This window comes from Ursus americanus, chromosome 22 (genome assembly GCF_024610735.1).
Source record: "Ursus americanus isolate L20-20 chromosome 22, mUrsAme1.1.p, whole genome shotgun sequence".
NCBI classification, from domain to species: domain Eukaryota; kingdom Metazoa; phylum Chordata; class Mammalia; order Carnivora; family Ursidae; genus Ursus; species Ursus americanus.
In genome coordinates this window covers 14,003,460-14,023,194 of record NC_142148.1, presented here as the reverse complement: position 1 = coordinate 14,023,194, position 19,735 = coordinate 14,003,460, and the positions used below count along the sequence as shown (strand labels likewise).

Below are 19,735 nucleotides of genomic sequence, written 5' to 3'. Positions count from 1 at the left end.
CTGTGGTGTGCGTTACATGACATCATGACTGGGGTACACAAGAGGCATGAATAAAGAGCACTTGGGAATTTTCAGCCTAAACCTTGACAGACACTCTTGCATTTCCTACTCCTTCTTGACCCAACTATACTCAGGACCAAAACTGCTGAGAGCTCTGCAGGCAGTTACTGGCCTTGATTGGGAAATGAGAAGATTCTGGGCGTAATGACCTGGGCTCTACATAAAGAGGCTCAGGTGCGTGCCGGACTTGCTGGCCGTGTTGGGGCTGACCTCTCTGAGAGGGTGAGTTCGTGCTCTGTTCCGCTGGGATGCGGAGGGGGTTTTGCTCAGGGTCGATCTGGGAAGCAGAACCACACACTCTGGAACATAGGCACAGGCCCTATACACCCCCAGATCCCAGCTGCCGCAGCATCACATGTGGGCTCCTTGTAGGGCCCAGGAGAGGAGAGGAACCTGCAGGTCAGAGTGGGAGGCTGGTGTTGTATTCCTGGTTTCCTCTGTGTAGTTGAGGTGGTAGTGATTTGGGGTGGGGATGGAGGCTGGGGTGCCTGGTTTCACATACTTCTGCCCTCAGTTTGAAGGTGTGACTTCTCGGGAGTCTGCTTTCTCCTGAGAAGAGGAGGAGGAGGAGAAGGAGGAGAAAAATGGCCCTTTCGTTTCTAAAGGTGATATCACAGGTGAATTGCTTACTTCTCATTTCCTTCCTAAAATAGGAATTTACAGGGCCTAAAAACATTTTGCTAATTGAGACTATAGGGAGAATCTGTTCCAGACCTCGACCTTAGATTCTGGTGGTTTTCTGGAATCTCGGGCGTTCCTTGGCTTGTAGACACATCCCCCCAGTCTCTGCCTTTATCTTCACCTTGTGGCTCCCTGGGTCTCCTCATTGTTCTGTCTCTGGGTCCAAATTTCCCTTCTGTGCATGCACGTCTGTCTCGGGCCCAATTTTCCCCTCTCGTATTGGATTAAGGCCCACCCTCATCTCATTTTAACTTGATTACTTCTGTAAAAACCTTATCTTCAAATAAGATCACATTCTGAGGTACTGGGACTTCAATGCAACTTTTTTGGGGAACTGTTAGGAATCCATAACAGATGGATATAAAAAATTATCAGACTGATTTCTTCTGGGAGAGAAGTTTTCATTTGTCTTGTGGTTACTGGTCATTCAACTTTTCAAATCCAAAGTGATAACTGCCTTTGTTTTTTTAAGGCTATCTTTACCGGGTATAGAACTCAGGTGTGTGACCTCAAATAAATGCTCATTCACCCTGTTCTCCCTGGGCACTAGAATAGTCTGGAATCCTACATTCCTACCAAAGAAAGTAGGATTTCTTAGTGACCTCTGAAGCTTCTGTCCAATTCCTTATCCCAAGAGCTGTTCTCCCAAGTCTGGCCCTGTGCAGGCACACTTCCAATGTCGGCCAAGGACCCAAGGGAAATTCTCCTACAGGTGCTTAGGGCTCCTACTCTAGCACCCTGCCCTCCCAACCCCAGCTGTGTTGGAAGGAAGCTCCAAACTGATATCCTCTCCCCCATCCAGCAAGACCACTGCTTGGGTTCTATGTCCCTGCACTGTGGCTCTAGAAATGCCATGAAGGAGAACGCCAGGAGAACATGCTTTTCTTCTGTCAAGGGTCACAGCCTTGGGCATGTTGCTTTCCAGTGTGTAAAAATAGTGGCTTGTATATTCATCTAGCTTTTTAGTTCTTTGACAGTAAGAGGGCAACTTACAGCAACTACTCCATCATGGCTAGAACCAAAAGTGTTCTCTCCTTTAAAGTACAGCTCAAATTGACTTCATTTTTGCAGGTATCCCCCGATGCCTCAGCTCATATAATTGCAATCTTTATCAATCCAAACTGCATGGCATTGAACAAGTGATTATATTAGTCAGGGTTCTCTGACAGGAGATCTCTATGACTTATTATATAACTCATGTGATTATGAAGCCTGAGAAGTCCCCAGATCTGTAGTCTGCAAGCTGGAGACGCAGGACAGCTGAAGGCGATGGCGTAAGCTCTAGCCCACGTAAGAAAGCCTGAGAACCAGGAAAGTCAATGGTGTAAGTTCCAGTCTGAAATTCGACAGGCTTGAGAATCAAGACTCAGTTTAAGCCTGAAGGCAGGCAAAGACCGATGTTCCAGCCCAACAGTTAGGATGAGGGGTATCCTCACTGTTCACCTGGGCAGGATTCTGACGTAGAGCCTTCAGTCCAAATCCCATGGATGGCAGCCTCACCCCGCTGACTCTGCCAAGTACACACACCGAACGTATTTCTTAGCTGTTCTTTTTTTCATGAGGGTAGGTAATTTTGCCTCCCCGAACTCTATACGGACAAAGCAGATTTCTTACTTTCCACTTTCCATTATAGCTTTTGGCCACACGTTCTTATATATCTTTATGTATTGTCTGTTTCCCTCTTACGCCCAACTTGAAAGATACCTACCAAGAGCCACATGGAAGCATATATGAGGTATACATCTTTATTTCAGGAATCTGTGAAATTGAGAGATGTGGCTGTGATCTTTTCTCCGGACCAGTGGGCTTATCTGAGCTCGGAAGAGAAACAACTGTACAAGGATGTGATGCTGGAGAGCTGTGATTACCTAGTGTCTTTGGGTAAGGAGATCTCTCCTTGTTAGTTTAAAACTGCCCGTGGTAGAATTTTTTCCTTCTGCCTGCATATCTGCAAAGCCCTGAGAATGCTTGACTGAATTTCAACTTGACATTCCTCAGCAAAGGACTGGAGCCGTGTGATGCTAGGAAAGGACACTTTGACCTTGTGATGACTCAAGCTTCCTATTCTCCACCATCTTCCAAACCACTGAACTTTCCTTAAAAGCCATGCTTCTCAGGCTGTTGTGTGCCTAAGAAACAGCTGGGGAACGGCTAAAAATGCAGATGGTCCTTTTTCAAAAAAGAATACAAATAGTACTTTGGATGTTGCTGAGAGATTTTTAAGGTGGTAATGAGATTCCATATCTAAATTCTGCAATAATCACAGCATGATCAAAGTCCTTTATTTTTCTTAGGGCATTGGACTTATAAGGCAGAAGTGATATCGGCTTTGAGGGAAGGGGAGGACCTCTGGATGGTGGAGAAAGAGGTGACCAGTGCTCCGTGCCCAGGTAACTGACCAGCACCAAGCAGGTGGAAGCCATTACAGCTCACACCCCAACTGGTCCAAGTAACCTGGACCCCTGAGGTGACAAGAGAGGAACGCTTCCACGGGCTTCCAAAGAACTCACGTTCTCTCCCCCTCTCCGCCACGTTCATCCCTCTCCCTGGACTCCTTTTTTATACCTCCAGTCTTAGGACACTAAATGGTATTCCGGTAAAATCACGAAGCTTAAGTTACCACATGAAGAGACAGAAGATGCAGAGATAAACTGGTCAAGTAACTTATCAGTGATTGGAATGAATGAATGAACGGCTTAGCTGAGGAAAGTGTCATGAAAAGCCCTTTTTTCCCCAAGAAAGAGTTCAGGAGAAGGATTTTTTCCCCCTCTCTAGATTAAGACAATAGGTTAATCAGATGTAGCAAACCAGAAAAACGACTGAATTCACCTTCTGCTGGAGAGTGACGACACCCCCTTCAGTACAGAAAGTAGAAACTGCCCGAGTTCAAGGTCTTCTGGGGATTTCAGGGCTTAGGTTTCAGGACACGATACAGAACGCAGCTCACTCACAGGTTCCTGAGTCAGGGGACAGCAAGTTAAAAGCTGGGACAGACGATGAGCATTTGGCTTGGGACATGATTAGATCCCAAGAGTGGAATAAAATCCCCAAATGCATGTACGTTTTTGTTGGCATTTTGGGAAGAGGGCCTGGAACCCAGGAAGAAATTCAAAGCTTTTATAAGCGTGTTCCCAAGAGTTCCGAGTAACACTGGGCCTTCTTATTCTTAAAAAATGTAATGACCTGGCCCGAACTCCTCTCCCACCCCAAACGACTTCATCTATCCGTAGCGGTCCTCTCCGAACTCTGATTCCATTGATGTATTTGTCTTTCTTCCTCACCTTTTCATGCTTTGCGTACTTCTGCGCATGTTTCTGTCAAGTTGTAGCCCCTTGAGATTTACTCCAGTATTTCCTTACTCTCTCCACTGCCTTGTTTTAGAAAATCAATCTGTTTGCTTTCTGTTTTGTTTTTACCACTTACACACTCACACACACACATGCACGCACGCACGTGCCTATTTAAGTAAAACAATTTAGACTGTTTACGGCTGGCAATCAGGTAGAGAATTCAATCACATTGTTCACTTTACAGCCAATGATGACTGTAGCTGTATTCGAGAATCCCCCACTATTTTCCATTTCCTTTCTCTGTAGCCCGTGATCTTTCTTCTTCCTACCCATAGCCAGTCTGCTGTATTTCCTATGCTAAATATGCATATAGCAGTTATAAAATACAAAGTTTCAAATAAAAATGCATTTTAATTTAAATGGCATGCTGTGAAAAATCTCTTATCTTTCCATTTATCTCTATCTCTGAGGTCTTTACAAGTTACATATACATACACACATACATGTCTGTCTTTTGTAATGCAATATAGTGTTTTATAGTATGTGTTTACCGGGGCGCCTGGGTGGCTCAGTCGTTAAGCGTCTGCCTTCGGCTCAGGGCATGATCCCGGCGTTCTGGGATCGAGCCCCACATCAGGCTCCTCTGCTATGAGCCTGCTTCTTCCTCTCCCACTCCCCCTGCTTGTGTTCCCTCTCTCGCTGGCTGTCTCTATCTCTGTCAAATAAATAAATAAATCTTAAAAAAAAAAAACATTATAGTATGCGTTTACCATATTTAACTTAGGAATCTTTTTCCCTGACAATGGGCAAGTCTCTACAATTCTTTCCAACCATATTTTATCAGATTTATCCCTGGGTTTTTAACCTTTTTGATGCTATTGTAAATAGTATTTTTTTTAACTTTCTAAATATGGATTTTATTGAAATTATATGATCAAAGAAACACATACACACAACTCAAAAAATCAAACAATATTCTGAGGCTGATTCTCTTCTTCCTTTCCTCTACATACCCCGGATTTACTCTTCCCAGAGTAATCAGTGGAGCATGAGACTCTTGATCTTGGGGTCATGAGTTTGAGCCCCACATTGGGTATAGAGATTACTTTAAAAAAATCTTAAAAGAGAAAAACAGCTGAGAGTGAGCTCTTTGTTTGTTGTTTGTTTTTGCATAACCTGCTTTTACTTTTTTTCCCTTATCTACTTGAGATCTTGATTGACTCCGCCCATTTTACATATGTTCCTCTCCTATCCCCACAACATGCCATATGATCATTTCCTGTTATATTGGTATCCAGTGTTCATACAACTGTGACTGACTTTATATGACTAGTATCCTTCACAGTTGAGGCAAGCAGTCTCGAACAACTTCTAATTTTTCCTGGGGCTCATAACTCCTTCAGCTTTTTTCATTCTTATCTACAGGTCCTTAATCCCTCAAATCTCTGGAAAAGCTAAAAAGCCTCTGTTACACCACATACATCAGGTGTCTGACAATTCTTTGTGAGCTTTCTCCCCTGGACTGTCCACTTCTAGACCCTTCTGTTGACTTCATGCAATTCTCTCCACCCATCTCCCTCTTCAACATCACTGTATTACTTTCTTTTAGCAGCTTTATGGCCACTCTTCAAGTAACAAAACAACTTTTCCCCTCAACAACAGAGAGCATCTCTCCTCTGGCCATTTTATAAGATAAGGACCTCCCTTCCTCTCCATTTATCTTCTCCCCACCTCACCCTTGAAACACTGCTAGTCATCAAACTTATTTTTACATTATCGTCCCTGATAACATTTGCATCCTACTCTGTAACAATAGCCCTACTCCCTTCAAAGAGGAAAACCATAAACAGCACTTACATCATGATGGCTACATTATGGTCCCTGAATAGCCAGGTCCCCTGCTACGATTGGATGTCCTTGTCTTTGGCTCCAAGATTTTTATGCACATAATACTCAGAGAAGCACTGAAATGAACTCTACTTTCTTACAGCATTTTTTTTAAAGATTTTTTTTAAAATTTATTTATTCGACAGAGAGAGAGCCAGCGAGAGAGGGAACACAAGCAGGGGGAGTGGGAGAGGAAGAAGCAGGCTCCCAGGGAGGAGCCTGATGTGGGGCTCGATCCCACAACGCCGGGATCACACCCTGAGCCGAAGGCAGATGCTTAACCGCTGTGCCACCCAGGCGCCCCTCTTACAGCATATTTAAGTAGGGTTTGCCTTCTACTTTTACCATCTATTCAAAATCCTGCATAATTTGTATTTCTACTTGGAGGATGCCTTTCTTGTAGTGTTAGTGATTCCTTCTTTGCCTAGGGTGAGAAACCGCATTGCCTTTGCATCTTTGCTAAAACGGATATATAGATCCGTTATCTATATATGTGTTCACACTACTCCCTTCCGACCCTTCTAATGGCTGTAGACTCTGCAATCAGACCGCCTCTTTTATTCCTGACGTTGGTAACTTGTGTCTCTTTTTTCTGATCAGTCTGGCTAGGTTGATCAATTTTCTTTTCTTAAAAAATATTGAGTCCTCTCTACACCTAGGGCTCAAACTCACAACCCCAAGATCAAGAGTCACACGCTGCTCCGACTGAACCAGCCAGGTGCTCCTTCTTTTTGTTTTACTGTTTTTGTCTGTATTGGTTTTTTGTTTTCTCTTTCATTGATTTCTTTTTTTTTTTTTAATAATGATTTTTTATTATATTATGTTAGTCACCATACAGTACATCCCCGGTTTTCGATGTAAGGCTCGATGAATCATTAGTTGTGTATAACACCCAGTGCACCATGCAATATGTGCCCTCCTTACTACCCATCACCGGTCTATCCCATTCCCCCACACTCCTCCCCTCTGTAGCCCTCAGTTTGTTTCTCATAGTCCATAGTCTCTCATGTTTCATTCCCCCTTCTGATTACCCCCCCTTTCTTTATCCCTTTCTTCCCCTACTGATCATTCTAGTTCTTATGTTCCATAGATGAGAGAAATCATATGATAGTTGTCTTTCTCTGCTTGACTTATTTCACTAAGCATTATCTCCTCCAGTGCCGTCCATGTTGTAGCAAATGTTGAGAACTCATTCTTTCTGATTGCTGAGTAATATTCCATTGTATATATGGACCACAACTTCTTAATCCAGTCATCTGTTGCAGGGCATCTCGGCTCCTTCCACGATTTAGCTATTGTGGACATTGCTGCTATGAACATTGGGGTGCATATGGCCCTTCTCTTCACTACGTCTGTATCTTTGGGGTAAACACCCAGTAGTGCAATGGCTGGATCATAGGGTAGCTCAATTTTTAACTTTTTAAGGGACCTCCACACTGTTTTCCAGAGTGGCTGTACCAACTTGCATTCCCACCAACAATGTAGGAGGGATCCCCTTTCTCCACATCCTCTCCAACAATTGTTGTTTCTTGCCTTGTCTATTTTTGCCATTCTAACTGGCGTAAGGTGGTATCTCAGTGTGGTTTTGATTTGAATTTCCTTGATGGCTAATGATTTTGAACATTTTTTCATGTGTCTGTTAGCCATTTGTATGTCTTCATTGGAAAAGTGTCTGTTCATATCTTCTGCCCATTTTTTGATTTGTTTATTTGTTTCTCGTGTATTGAGTTTGAGAAGTTCTTTGTAGATCTTGGATACCAGTCCTTTATCTGTAGTGTCATTTGCAAATATATTCTCCCATTCCGTGGGCTGCCTCTTAGTTTTTCTGACTGTTTCCTTGGATGTGCAGAAACTTTTAATCTTGATGAAGTCCCATAAATTCATTTTATCTTTTGTTTCTCTTGCCTTTGGGGATGTGTCATGAAAAAGGTTGCTTTGGCCGATGTCGTAGAGGTTGCTGCCTATATTCTCCTCTAGAATTTTGATGGATTCCTGTCTCACATCGAGGTCTTTCATCCATTTGGAGTTTATTTTTGTGTATGGTGTGAGATAGTGGTCAAGTTTCATTCTTTTGCATGTAGCTGTCCAATTTTCCCAGCACCATTTATTGAAGAGACTGTCTTTTTCCCACCGGATGTTTTTTCCTGCTTTATCAAATATTAGTTGCCCAAAGAGCTGAGGGTCCATTTCTGGGCTCTCTATTCTGTTCCATTGGTCTATGTGTCTGTTTTTGTGCCAGTACCATGCTGTCTTTGTGATCACAGCTTTGTAGTACAGCTCGAAATCCGGCATTGTGATGCCCCCAGCTTTGTTTTTCCTTTTCAACAGTTCCTTGGAGATTCGGGGTCTTTTCTGGTTCCATACAAATTTAAGGACTATTTGTTCCAGTTCTTTGAAAAACGTTCTCGGTATTTTGATCGGGATAGCATTGAAAGTGTAGATTGCTCTGGGTAGCATGGACATTTTAACTATGTTAATTCTTCCGATCCATGAGCATGGAATATCTTTCCATCTTTTTATGTCTTCCTCAATGTCTTTTAAGAGTGATTTATAGTTTCTAGAATAAAGGTCCTTTACGTCTCTGGTTAAGTTAATTCCAAGGTAACGTATGGTTTTTGGTGCTATTGTAAATGGGATGGATTCCCTGATTTCTCTTTCTTCGTTCTCGTTATTCGTGTACAGAAATGCAACTGATTTCTGAGCATTGATTTTGTATCCCGCCACGTTACTGAATTGCTCTATAACTTCTAATAGTTTGGGAGTGGCTTCTTTTGGGTTTTCCATATAGAGTATCATGTCGTCTGCGAAGAGAGACATTTTGACTTCTTCTTTGCCGATTTGAATACCTTTGATCCCTTTTTGTCGTCTGATTGCTGTTGCAAGGACTTCTAGTACTATGTTGAATAATAGTGGCGAGAGTGGGCATCCTTGTCGTGTTCCTGATCTTAAGGGAAAGGCTTCCAGCTTTTCCCCATTGAGAATAATATTTGCAGTAGGCTTTTCATAGATGGCTTTTATGAGATTGAGAAATGTACCTTCTATTCCTACACTCTGAAGGGTTTTAATCAGGAAAGGATGCTGTATTTTGTCAAATGCTTTTTCGGCATCGATTGAGAGGATCATATGGTTCCTGAGTCTTTTCTTGTTGATATGATGTATCACGCTGATTGATTTGCGAATATTGAACCACGCTTGCATCCCAGGTATGAATCCCACTTGATCGTGGTGGATAATCCTTTTAATGTACTGTTGGATTCTATTAGCAAGTATCTTGTTGAGGATTTTGGCGTCCATATTCATTAGGGAAATCGGTCTGTAATTCTCCTTTTTGAGGGGGTCTTTGCCTGGTTTGGGGATCAAGGTAATATTGGCCTCATAGAATGAGTTTGGTAGCTTTCCTTCTGTTTCTATTTTTTGAAATAGCTTTAGGAGAATAGGTATTATTTCTTCTTTGAATGTTTGGTAGAATTCCCCAGGAAAACCGTCCGGGCCTGGAGTTTTGTTATTTGGAAGGTTGTTTATCACTGACTCAATTTCTTCATAATTAATTGGCCTGTTTAAGGAATCAATTTCTTCCGGTTTCAATCTTGGTAGTTTATAGGTTTCCAGGAAGGATTCCATCTCTTCCAGATTGCTTAGTTTATTGGCATATAGCTGTTGATAAAAATTTCTAATAATCCTTCCAATTTCAATGGTGCTCGTCGTGACCTCTCCTTTTTCATTCATAATTTTAATAATCTGGGTCCTTTCTCTTTTCTTTTGGATAAGTCTTGCCAGTGGTCTGTCAATTTTATTGATTCTCTCAAAGAACCAGCTTCTAGTCCTGTTGATCTGCTCTACTGTACTTCTGGTTTCTGCTTGATTGATTTCAGCTTTAATTTTGGTCAACTGCTTCCTTGTGCGTGGATTAGGCCTGTCCCTCTGTTGCTGTTCCAGCTTCTTGAGGTGAGAATATAAAAACTGCATTTTAGATTTTTCTATTCTTTTGAGTGAGGCTTGGATGGCTATGTATTTCCCCCTTAGGACTGCCTTTGCAGTATCCCATAGGTTTTGGACTGTTGTATTTTCATTCTCATTGGTCTCCATAAATTGTTTAATTTGATTTTTGATTTCCTGGTTTATCGAGTCATTCCTGAGCAGGATGGTTCTTAGTCTCCAAGTGTTTGAGTTTCTTCCAAATTTTTCCTTGTGGTTGAGTTCCAATTTCAGAGTGTTGTGGTCTGAGAATATGCAGGGGATAATTTCAATCTTTTGGTATCGGCTGAGACCTGTTTTGTGTCCCAGAACATGGTCTATTCTTGAGAATGTTCCATGGGCATTAGAATAGAATGAGTATTCTTTGGTTCTGGGGTGTAGTGTTCTATATATATCTAAGAGGTCCAACTCGTCGAGTATGGCATTCAAAGCCTTTGATTCTTTGCTTAGTTTTTGCCAGGGTGTTCTGTCTATTTCTGAGAGTGGAGTGTTGAGGTCCCCTACTATTAATGTATTTTTATCTATATGTCTCTTTATTCTGGTTAAGAGTTGGCTTGTGTATCTTGCTGCTCCCCTGTTGGGGGCATATATATTTATAATTGTCATATCCACTTGTTGAATACTTCCTTTAAGAATAATATAGTGCCCTTCTGCATCTCTAACTATAGTCTGTAGTTTAAAATCCAATTTATCTGATATGAGAATTGCTACCCCAGCTTTCTTTTGAGGTCCATTTGCGTGAAAGATGGTACTCCATCCCCTTACTCTCAGTCTGAATGCATCTTTGGGTTCGAAATGAGTCTCTTGTAGACAGCAAATGGATGGGTCATTTCTTTTTATCCAATCTGCAACCCTGTGGCGTTTAAAGCAAGAATTTAAACCATTAATGTTCAGGCTGAGTACTGAGAGATATGCTTTTAATTCTGCCATGTTGTCAGTAAAGTCTTTGTTTGTATTGGCTGTGACTTTCTGTTTTGTATCACTCTTGGGGCCTTTTTACTTTTATAGAACCCCCCGTAATACCTCCTGTAGGGCTGGTTTCGTGGTTACGAAATTGGCTAGTGACTGTCGATTCTGAAATGTCTTTATTTCTCCATCAATTCTGAATGACAGCCTTGCTGGATAAAGGATCCTTGGCTGCATGTTTTTCTCTGAAAGAGCTTTAAAAATGCTCCCTCAACCCTTTCTCTCATTCCAGGTCTGTGTAGACAGGTCTGACGTAATTCTGATGCCTTTGCCTTGGTACGTGAGAAATTTCTTTGCCCTGGCCGCTTTCAATACTGTATCCTTGGATCTCATATTTGCGAATTGTACTATGACGTGACGTGGTGTAGGTCTGTCATGGTTGAGCTTGGGAGGGGTCCTCTCTGCCTCTTGGACACGAATGTTTGTTTCCCTTGCTAGATTAGGGAAGTTTTCAGCTACAATTTGTTCAAATATCTCTTCTAGACCTCTGTTTTTCTCCACCCCCTCGGGGATGCCGATGATTCTAACATTGGATCGTTTCGTTGAGTCAGTAATCTCCCGTAGCCAACATTCGTGGGCGTGGATTTTTTTAAGACCATCTTCTATTTTTATTTTTTCCTCTATTAACCCATTCTCCAATTCACTAACCCTTTCCTCCGCTTCCGTGACCCTGGCCGTCAGAGCCTCTAGTTTTGCCTGCATTTGGCTCATAGAATTTTTAATTTCTGTCAAATTCGCTCTCATTTCCGCCCTTAGGGATTCTATATTCTCAGTAATATTTTCCTGAATACTTTTTTCAAGTCTACTCATTATCTTGACCATTGTTACTCTGAATTCCATTTCTGATAATTTGATTACATCCATATCCGTTACTTCTGTGGCAGAGGCCACTGACTCACTGTCTTTTCTTTGCTGGGGGGGGCTTCTCCTTCTTGTCATTCTGATGAAGAGAGGTTGCGGGGTTTCCAGAGCCCAAAATTATTGACTGGGTCCTAGGCCGTGCCCCTTGTTTTATAGGGATCTTAGAGATGTGGGCTTCTTCTTTAAAGATTTTATTTATTTACTTATCTGAGAGAGGGAGACATACAGTCAGCAAGAACGAAACAGAAGCAGGGGAGTGAGAGAGGAAGAAGCAGGCTCCCAGCGGAGGAGCCCGATGAGGGACTCCTTTCCGGAACGCTGGGATCACGCCCTAAGCCGGAGACAGGAGCTCAATGACTGCGCCACCCAGGCGCCTTGTGGGCTTCTTGATTTTTCAGCCTGCCTTCTGTGTTCTGGGGGAGGGGCCTGCCGCGCCGATACTCAGGCAACCCTGTTTGGTTAGAGTCTCTGTGTCCCCTGCGAGGGAGGATGGGGATGGGCACTCTCTGAGCTGGTATTTCCAGGCTTTTGTTCTCTGGCGGCTTTCCCTGGCGGCCGGCTATGCCTCTTCTGAGGGTCAGAGCAGCAGAGGCTGCATTGTCGCAGAACAGAGGGATTGCGGCCTGTTCTCCACTGATGTTCTGGCCACTTTAACTCTATTACTGTTGGTGCTGCTCAACCCTGCAGCGTCCCGGGATGTGCGCCCCACACCCGGCGTCCCTGCCCTCACTTCCAGGGCCGGCGCGTCTCTGTCCTTTGTGTTTCTAATGCCGCCAGCCACCGGCCGCCCCGCAGGCTCCCGGGTCTCCCGGTCTCAGTCTATGCCCGGTGAGCACACCTCGATTCCGGAGTTTCATGAGAAGCCTGGTGGCGCGCGCACCCGGTTCAGGGTCTCAGTCTGCTGTTTCGCGGGTGCCGACCGCGAGTCCACCCGCTCCCCCGTGCAGGTGGCCCGCCAGCCGCCAGCCGCCCCGCGCGCGCTCCGGGAGTTCCCGGTCTCAGTCTGGATCCCGTGAGCACACCGGGATTCCGGTGTTCCGGGAGATGCCTGGTGGCGCGCGCGTTCACGGCTCACCGGTCTCAGTCCGCTCTCTCCCGGGTGCCCTCTGTGAGTCCGCCCACTCCCCCGTGCAGGTGGCTGCCGCTTCCCGGAGCCCAAACGCGGCGGCTCCCTCCCCCTTCCGTTTATCTTCCGATATCCATGCATGGTTTACAGCTCCCCTCTTCGTACCTCAATACTCAGCGCTGGAGATGTTCATTTGTAGAGATCCAGATGCATCATCCTGCGTCTCAGGCTGATTCCGTGGTTATTTAGGCTGGTCTGGTACCTATCCAGCTCGACTCAGGGGACCGGCTGAAAAAGGGGTCCCCTACTCCTCCGCCATCTTAACTCCTCCTCCTCTTTCATTGATTTCTTCTTTGATTTTCATTATTTCCTTCTGCGTGGGTTTAATTTGCTCCTTTTAAAATTTTCTTAAGGTGAAAGCTGAAGTCCTGGATTTGAGACCTCCTTCTAATATAGGCACTTAGTCCTATGAATTTTACCCAAATACTGCTTTCGTGGCATCTCACAAATTCTGCTATGTTGTGCCTTCGTTTTCCTTCAGTTCAAATACTTCTTTCTCTTTTCATTTGTTTGAATCGTTAGAAGTGTATTATTTAGTGTGAAAGTACTGGGGAATGTTGCAGGGATTTTTTCCAAGTTCTAATTTAATTCTATTGTAGTGAGAATGTCCTTTGCATAGCTTGAGTCTTTTTAAGTTTGTTGAGACTTGTTTTTACGGCCAGAATGAGGTCCAACTTGGGAAATGTTTCCTTGAGCACTTGAGAAAGTGTATTCTGTTGAATGGAGTGGTCCATAAACAGCAAGTGGATTCAGTTGATTGACGGCGTTGCTCAAACCGATCATATATTTGCTGGTATTCTGCCTGCTTCTTTAGTCAATTATTGAGACAGGGCATTAAAATCTCTAACTATAATTGTGAGTTTGTCTACTTCTCCTTGATATTCTTTTCATGTCCTGTATTTTGAAGCTCTGTAAGTACATAAACATTTAAGGTTGCTTTGCTCTTCACTGACTACTTAATCACTATGAAATATTTTTATTCCTGGACATTTTTATTGCTCTGAGATTGGTTTTGTCTGCTCTTAGCATAGCCAGCCACTCAAGCTTTCTTTTGACTGGTAGCATGGTGTACGTATTTTCCATCCTTTTCCTTTTAACCTATTTGTGCCTTTAAATATTTAAAGTGAGCTTCTTTAGAGAATAAATAATCTCTACCTTTTTAATTGGGGTGTTTATACCAGTAACTTTCAATGGGGGGGAGGGGAAGATTTGGTCCCCTCATTATACTTGGCAAAGTCTGGTGACATTTTTGATGGTCAAACTGGGGATGGGAGTGTGCTACTGGCATTTAGGGGGTAGAGGCCAGAAATGCTATCAAATACCCTATGTGCTCAAGACAGCCTGTACAACAAGAATTATCTGGTATAAATTGTCAGTAATGCCCAGATTGAAAAATCTGGTTCATTGCCATTTATAGTTTTTTTGTTTCTTTGTTTTTAAGATTTGTTTGTTTATTAGAGAGCGAGAGCGTGTGCACACATACGAGGCAGGGAGGGGGGAGGAGGAGAGGTAGAGAGAATCCCAAGCGGACTCCCTGCTGAGATCAGAGCCCAACATGGGCCTTGATCTTACGATCCTGAGATCATGACCTCAGCTGAAATCAAAGTGCTTGACCAACTGAGCCACCCAGGCACCTCAATTGCCATTTACATTTAATGTGATTTTTTTTAATTTAAAAAAATATTTTATTTATTTGGGAGGTAGACAGCACAAGCAGGGGGAGCGGAAACAGGAGAGGGAGAAGCAGACTCCCCAGCTGAGCAGGGAGCCCAATACGGGACTTGATCCCAGGACCCTGGGATCATGACCTGAACCGAAGGCAGACACTTAACTGACTGAGCCACGCAGGTGCCCCGTTTAATGTGATTATTGATATGGTTAGGTTTGAACATATCTGGTTATTGATTTGTCACTTCTGTTCTTTATTCCCCTTTGTTCCCTTTATTGCTCTCTTTTGAATTGAGTATTTTTTTAGAATTCTACTTTATCTTCTTTGTTTTTCTTTTATGTTAGTGGTTACGTTAGGGTTTGAGTTTGTGGTATCCAACTTTAAGACAATGGTTCTATTTCCAGTTATCTCCACCCAGCCTTTATGCTGTTGTGACCCATTTTACTTTTTCATCTGTTCTAAGCCCCACAATACACTGTTGTTTGTGTTAATCAACCAATACTTTTTTAGAGAGACTTAAGTAATAATTTTAAAAACCTTACATATTTCCCACGTAGTTAAAATTTCTGATGTTCTTCGTTCCTTTGTGCGGATCCAAACTTCCACCTGGTAACCTTTTCCTTACATTTTTTAAAATTTAAACTTTTAAGTTAACGTGTAGTGTTGTTCTGCTGGAAATGAATTCTTTCAGCTTTTGTATTTCTAGAATTTTTTTTTTCTTGTCTTCATTTTTGAAAGGTTTTTGCTGGGCATAAGGATTCTGGTTGATAGGGTTTGTTTGTTTTTTCCTTTCAGGATATTAAAATTTTTGCATATATCCTTTTTTTTTTTTTTTTGTTCCCACTGGGAAGTCTGTTGTCCTTAGCTTTGTTCAATGCGCACAATGCCTCTTTTAATCTTTTCTTACAAAAGTTGTCTCCTTGTTGCTGATTTTGAGTGGTTTGATTACCATGGGCCTTGGGTTCGTGGGGCTTCTCGGATCTGTGGGTTTATAGTTTTCATTGTGTTCAGAAAGTTTTGGGTCATTACTCCTTTCAATATTTCTGTTTCTGGTCTTTCTTTCTCCTTTCTCCCAGAGATTCCATCTGTCCATGCACTAAAGCCATCTGAAGTTTGGTAAATCCTCTGAACTCCCCCCCCTTCCCCCAGGACTTTTATTAGTGGATGGTGATACTTCTCTTTTAATCCTCCTATTCCAATTTTTGAGTTCTACATATTACATTTCTTCAGCCCCTTTTCCCCTGAGTTCTCCAACCAGGATCTCCACGTTATTGCTGTGTCTTTGGTTGGGTAATTTTTGACACCATAATTTTGCTATAAATGCGAACTGTTAAGTTTATTTAAACATTTTATCTTCAAACCGATTATTTCTACTTTGTTCTTTTTAATTACCACTTGATTCTGTCTTACGTTATAATGACATTTACCTTTTAGAAAATATTACTTGTCTATTTTAAACTATTCTTCTGTATTCCTACATCTTCAATCACTTCAATAGCCTCTCAAGATCTAGAATGAGGAGGATAACCGAAACTCATGCTAGTTCTGTCTTATCAATGGTATAACATTTTGAATTTATTAACCTATATAATACTTCCCGTGTTCTAGAGAAATGCTCAAAATTTTTTCCTAGCAATTAACCAATCTTAATTTAGATTTTTTTATTATAAAAAAAGTTCAGAATTTATAACCCCACAGTTTGACAGAAAGGTAAGTTTGACAGAGTGGGGGCAGTTATAAATACAGTGATGGGCTCCTGCAGTATAAAACTTGAGTGTGGTGTGAGTATATATAAACAAATAGGCATTCTCTCTCATTTTGAAGAATCTATGCCTAGAATACATTTCAAAAAATTATCAAGACGTATACATAAGCTATTCTTGGTGTTCTTTTTTTTTTTTTTAAAAGATTTTATTTATTTATTTGACAGAGATAGAGACAGCCAGCGAGAGAGGGAACACAAGCAGGGGGAGTGGGAGAGGAAGAAGCAGGCTCATAGCGGAGGAGCCTGATGTGGGGCTCGATCCCATAACGCCGGGATCACGCCCTGAGCCGAAGGCAGACGCTTAACCGCTGTGCCACCCAGGCGCCCCTATTCTTGGTGTTCTTAGCAATAACCGAAATACAACTCAAATATCCAAGTAGAACACTGGCCCAATCAATAACGACCCTGTCACACAGTAAGATATACAATAGATAAAATATATATATCGGTTTTACTGATATCAGTAAATAAATAAATATATATATATCAATAAATATATATATATCAGTAAGTATATATATATCAGTAAATATATATATATATCAGTAAGTATATATATATATATCAGTAAATATATATATATCAATCAGTAAAATTGATAAGCCAGATTTATATTTACTCATATAAAGACCCCCGATTTTATTGTTCAAAGGAAAACAATGTATAATCACTTTCACAACATGCTAGACCTATACAGAGCTATTTTACAGGACCTTACTGAAAAAATCAACCTTTGGTCCCTGCTTAGAATTTCATGTGATTCTTTTTAGATTCTTTAAGCTTTTCTGTTTTAGTAATTAAAATTTTAACTCCTTTTTTTTTTAAGTCACAAACATAAGTATTTCAATTACAGAAATTCTTCACGGGCCACAGGTTGATCACTTAAATCCTTGTACTTGGAGAACACGTCTCTCCTTCCTCCACCCCCACTTCCCGTCCTACCTCTCCGGAGTCCCCCGTCACTAAGTCGTTCTCTCCCCTGTACCCCACTTACTAATCATCTCGATGTTTGCTGTAATGCCTGGATTTAATTTTATTTTCCTCCTATGTTCCTCCTAGCATGTCAGCCAGCATTGGTGGCTTATCATGCCTTTAATGAATCCGAGAATATCATCAGACAAATCTCTCACCGTGCTAAATATAAAAAACATTGTACTTTCGTCCAGCGTTATGAATGTGAGGACTGCAGCATGGTTTTCAACTGTATCTCCCATCTTACTGGACATCAGAGAATTCACAAGGTAGAGAAAGCCCCTGGCCAGGGTCAAAAAACAAGAGCCTTTAGGCATTGCTCATCCTTTACAACAGTCCAAAGAATTTATATTCTAGCTAAATCCTTGGACTGTAACCAATGCGGCAAAACCTTTAACAGCACGTCGAAGTTTATCCAACACCAGAATGTGCACAGTGGACCGAAGCCATACAGATGTGGCGTGTGTCAGAAGGCCTTCAGGTTTCTCTCCTCCTTTAACACACACCAGAGATTTCACGTTGGCAAGAGACCGAACCTGATTCTCCATGAAAAACCTCCCACTCAAATGAAACTCTTTACCTGTAAGTCTTGTGGAAGGGCCTTTGACAGTTTCTCAGAAAAAATGCAACACCAAAAAATTCATGTTAGAAAGAAATATTACACATGTAATTACTGCAAAAAGGACTTCAGTCCATACTCGACATTTATCCTACATCAAAGAGTTCATACTGGAGAGAGACCCTACAAATGTGACATTTGTGAAAAGTCCTACAAAAGCATCTCAAATCTAAAAAAACATCAGAAAATTCATACTGGAGAGAGGCCCTTCTCATGTAATGAATGTAAAAAGACCTTTACCCAGCACATAGACCTTCAACGTCACCAGCACATCCATACCGGAGAGAAACATTACATGTGCAGCAGCTGTAAAAAGACCTTTGTCCGTTTCTCAGATCTAACTGAACACCGAAGAACCCATACTGGAGAGAGGCCATACGAGTGTAATGTTTGTAAAAAAACCTTTAAATATCACTCGAACCTTACTAAACATGAGAAAATTCATTCTGAAGAGAAGCCTTTTACGTGTGATGAATGCCAAAAGACCTTTCGCTATTGCTCAGACTTACATCGACATAAAAACATTCATACCAAAGAGAAACTCTATAAATGTAATGAATGTCAGAAGGTTTTTAACAATAATTCAAATCTTAATAAACACATGAAAATCCATACTGGGGAGAAGCCTTTTGTATGTAATCAATGTGGAAAAGCTTTTAGCTTAAACTCAAAACTTACTCGACATCAGAAAACTCACGATAAAAAGAAACCCTAAAAATACGGAAGATGCAGAAAGGCATTTAGGAAGCACTTACCTTGGGTTCAATTTCCAATTCTAACAAAAGAGATCAATGTGGAAAGGTTTTTGGTCAAAGCCCAATTCTGTGTAAAATATTTGAGAAATAGAAATACGTATACGGTGAAGAAACAGGGAGATGTGATGAGAAATGTACTTTATATATTGCATTGACTTGATACTTGGAGCAAAAATGGCTTAACGTGTTCAACCGGAACTTGAAATTGCATAGGGCTGTTCCTATCATGAGAACTAGGCTACGAGATGGAGTGAAAAGAACATTTATTTTGTTGTCTGTTCATATTCTATTTTCGCTGGGTGAATAAAAAGCATATTTTCAATGAAGACAGCTCTCTAAAAATGTAAACTTTTGTAGGGAGATGATACAATGCGAATCTAAGCATAAGAAGGAAAACAAAAGCCTTCTCTTTGGAATTAGAACTACCAGAAAAGAAGAAACTTTGCCAGGGGACAGTGAAAAACGAAAAGCTAATCATGATTAAAGAAGCTAAAGGATAAAGAGTTAAGAGGGTAGGCATGAGAAATCTAAAGGTCACTGGTTGTGCGGTGGCAGGGGCGGGGGGCGGTGATGACTTCTGCTGTTAGTCTAAATGGACAGAACTCTGGACAGCTTCCCTGAATAGTTAGCACCATCCTCAGATGTATCTAGAGAACCAAAAGGAGGCGGACAAATTGCACCAATTCTACTTAGATACAGGACACGGAGAATCTATTACTTGTAGTGTTACTTGAAATAAGTTGATTTCCTGCATGCTTTAATGAATAAATGCTAAGTCTTCTAGTGTATGCTAACACTGGTGTGTAATGTTGAATCCATTCAGGCCTTGGGTCAGAAATCTAATTACACTTCCCTGAATCTGTTCCCATCACCCCTGGTGGCAACTTTGCCATGTTCAGCCAAGTGGGACAGGTGTGGTCTATCCAGTCTGTTTAAGGACTGGCCCCCATCCATACAAAGTGATGGGAAGACAACATTCTGTTTCTTCTTTGGGGGGTCCTTCTCACGTCTCTCTCTGTTCCCAGATATCACAGTGGCTGCCACAGAGCTAAGCTGTTGTGATCCCCAGATGTGGCCCCCTCCTTGTCTTAGTATGTGTTTATCTCTAA

General features: G+C 41.9%; 1 protein-coding gene across 1 annotated transcript; it reads left to right on the top strand.

Moving 5' to 3' along the window:
- Positions 1-258: 258 nt before the first annotated feature.
- LOC148108022 (uncharacterized) lies at positions 259-19,520 on the top strand. Its single transcript, XM_087853905.1, has 5 exons — positions 259-282; positions 575-677; positions 2,496-2,622; positions 3,036-3,131; positions 17,340-19,520. Exons 2-5 carry the CDS (start codon positions 645-647, stop codon positions 18,584-18,586), a joined length of 1,503 nt encoding a protein of 500 aa, XP_087710031.1. The 5' UTR covers positions 259-282; positions 575-644; the 3' UTR covers positions 18,587-19,520.
- The last annotated feature ends 215 nt before the right edge of the window (positions 19,521-19,735 follow it).

Coding starts and splice junctions, on each gene's coding strand:
- LOC148108022 (XM_087853905.1), top strand. CDS start 645: ATGGCCCTTTCGTTTCTAAAGGTGATATCACAG. Junction 678..2,495: donor TTCTAAAGGTGATATCACAG/GTGAATTGCTTA, acceptor TCTTTATTTCAG/GAATCTGTGAAATTGAGAGA. Junction 3,132..17,339: donor GACCAGTGCTCCGTGCCCAG/GTAACTGACCAG, acceptor TGTTCCTCCTAG/CATGTCAGCCAGCATTGGTG.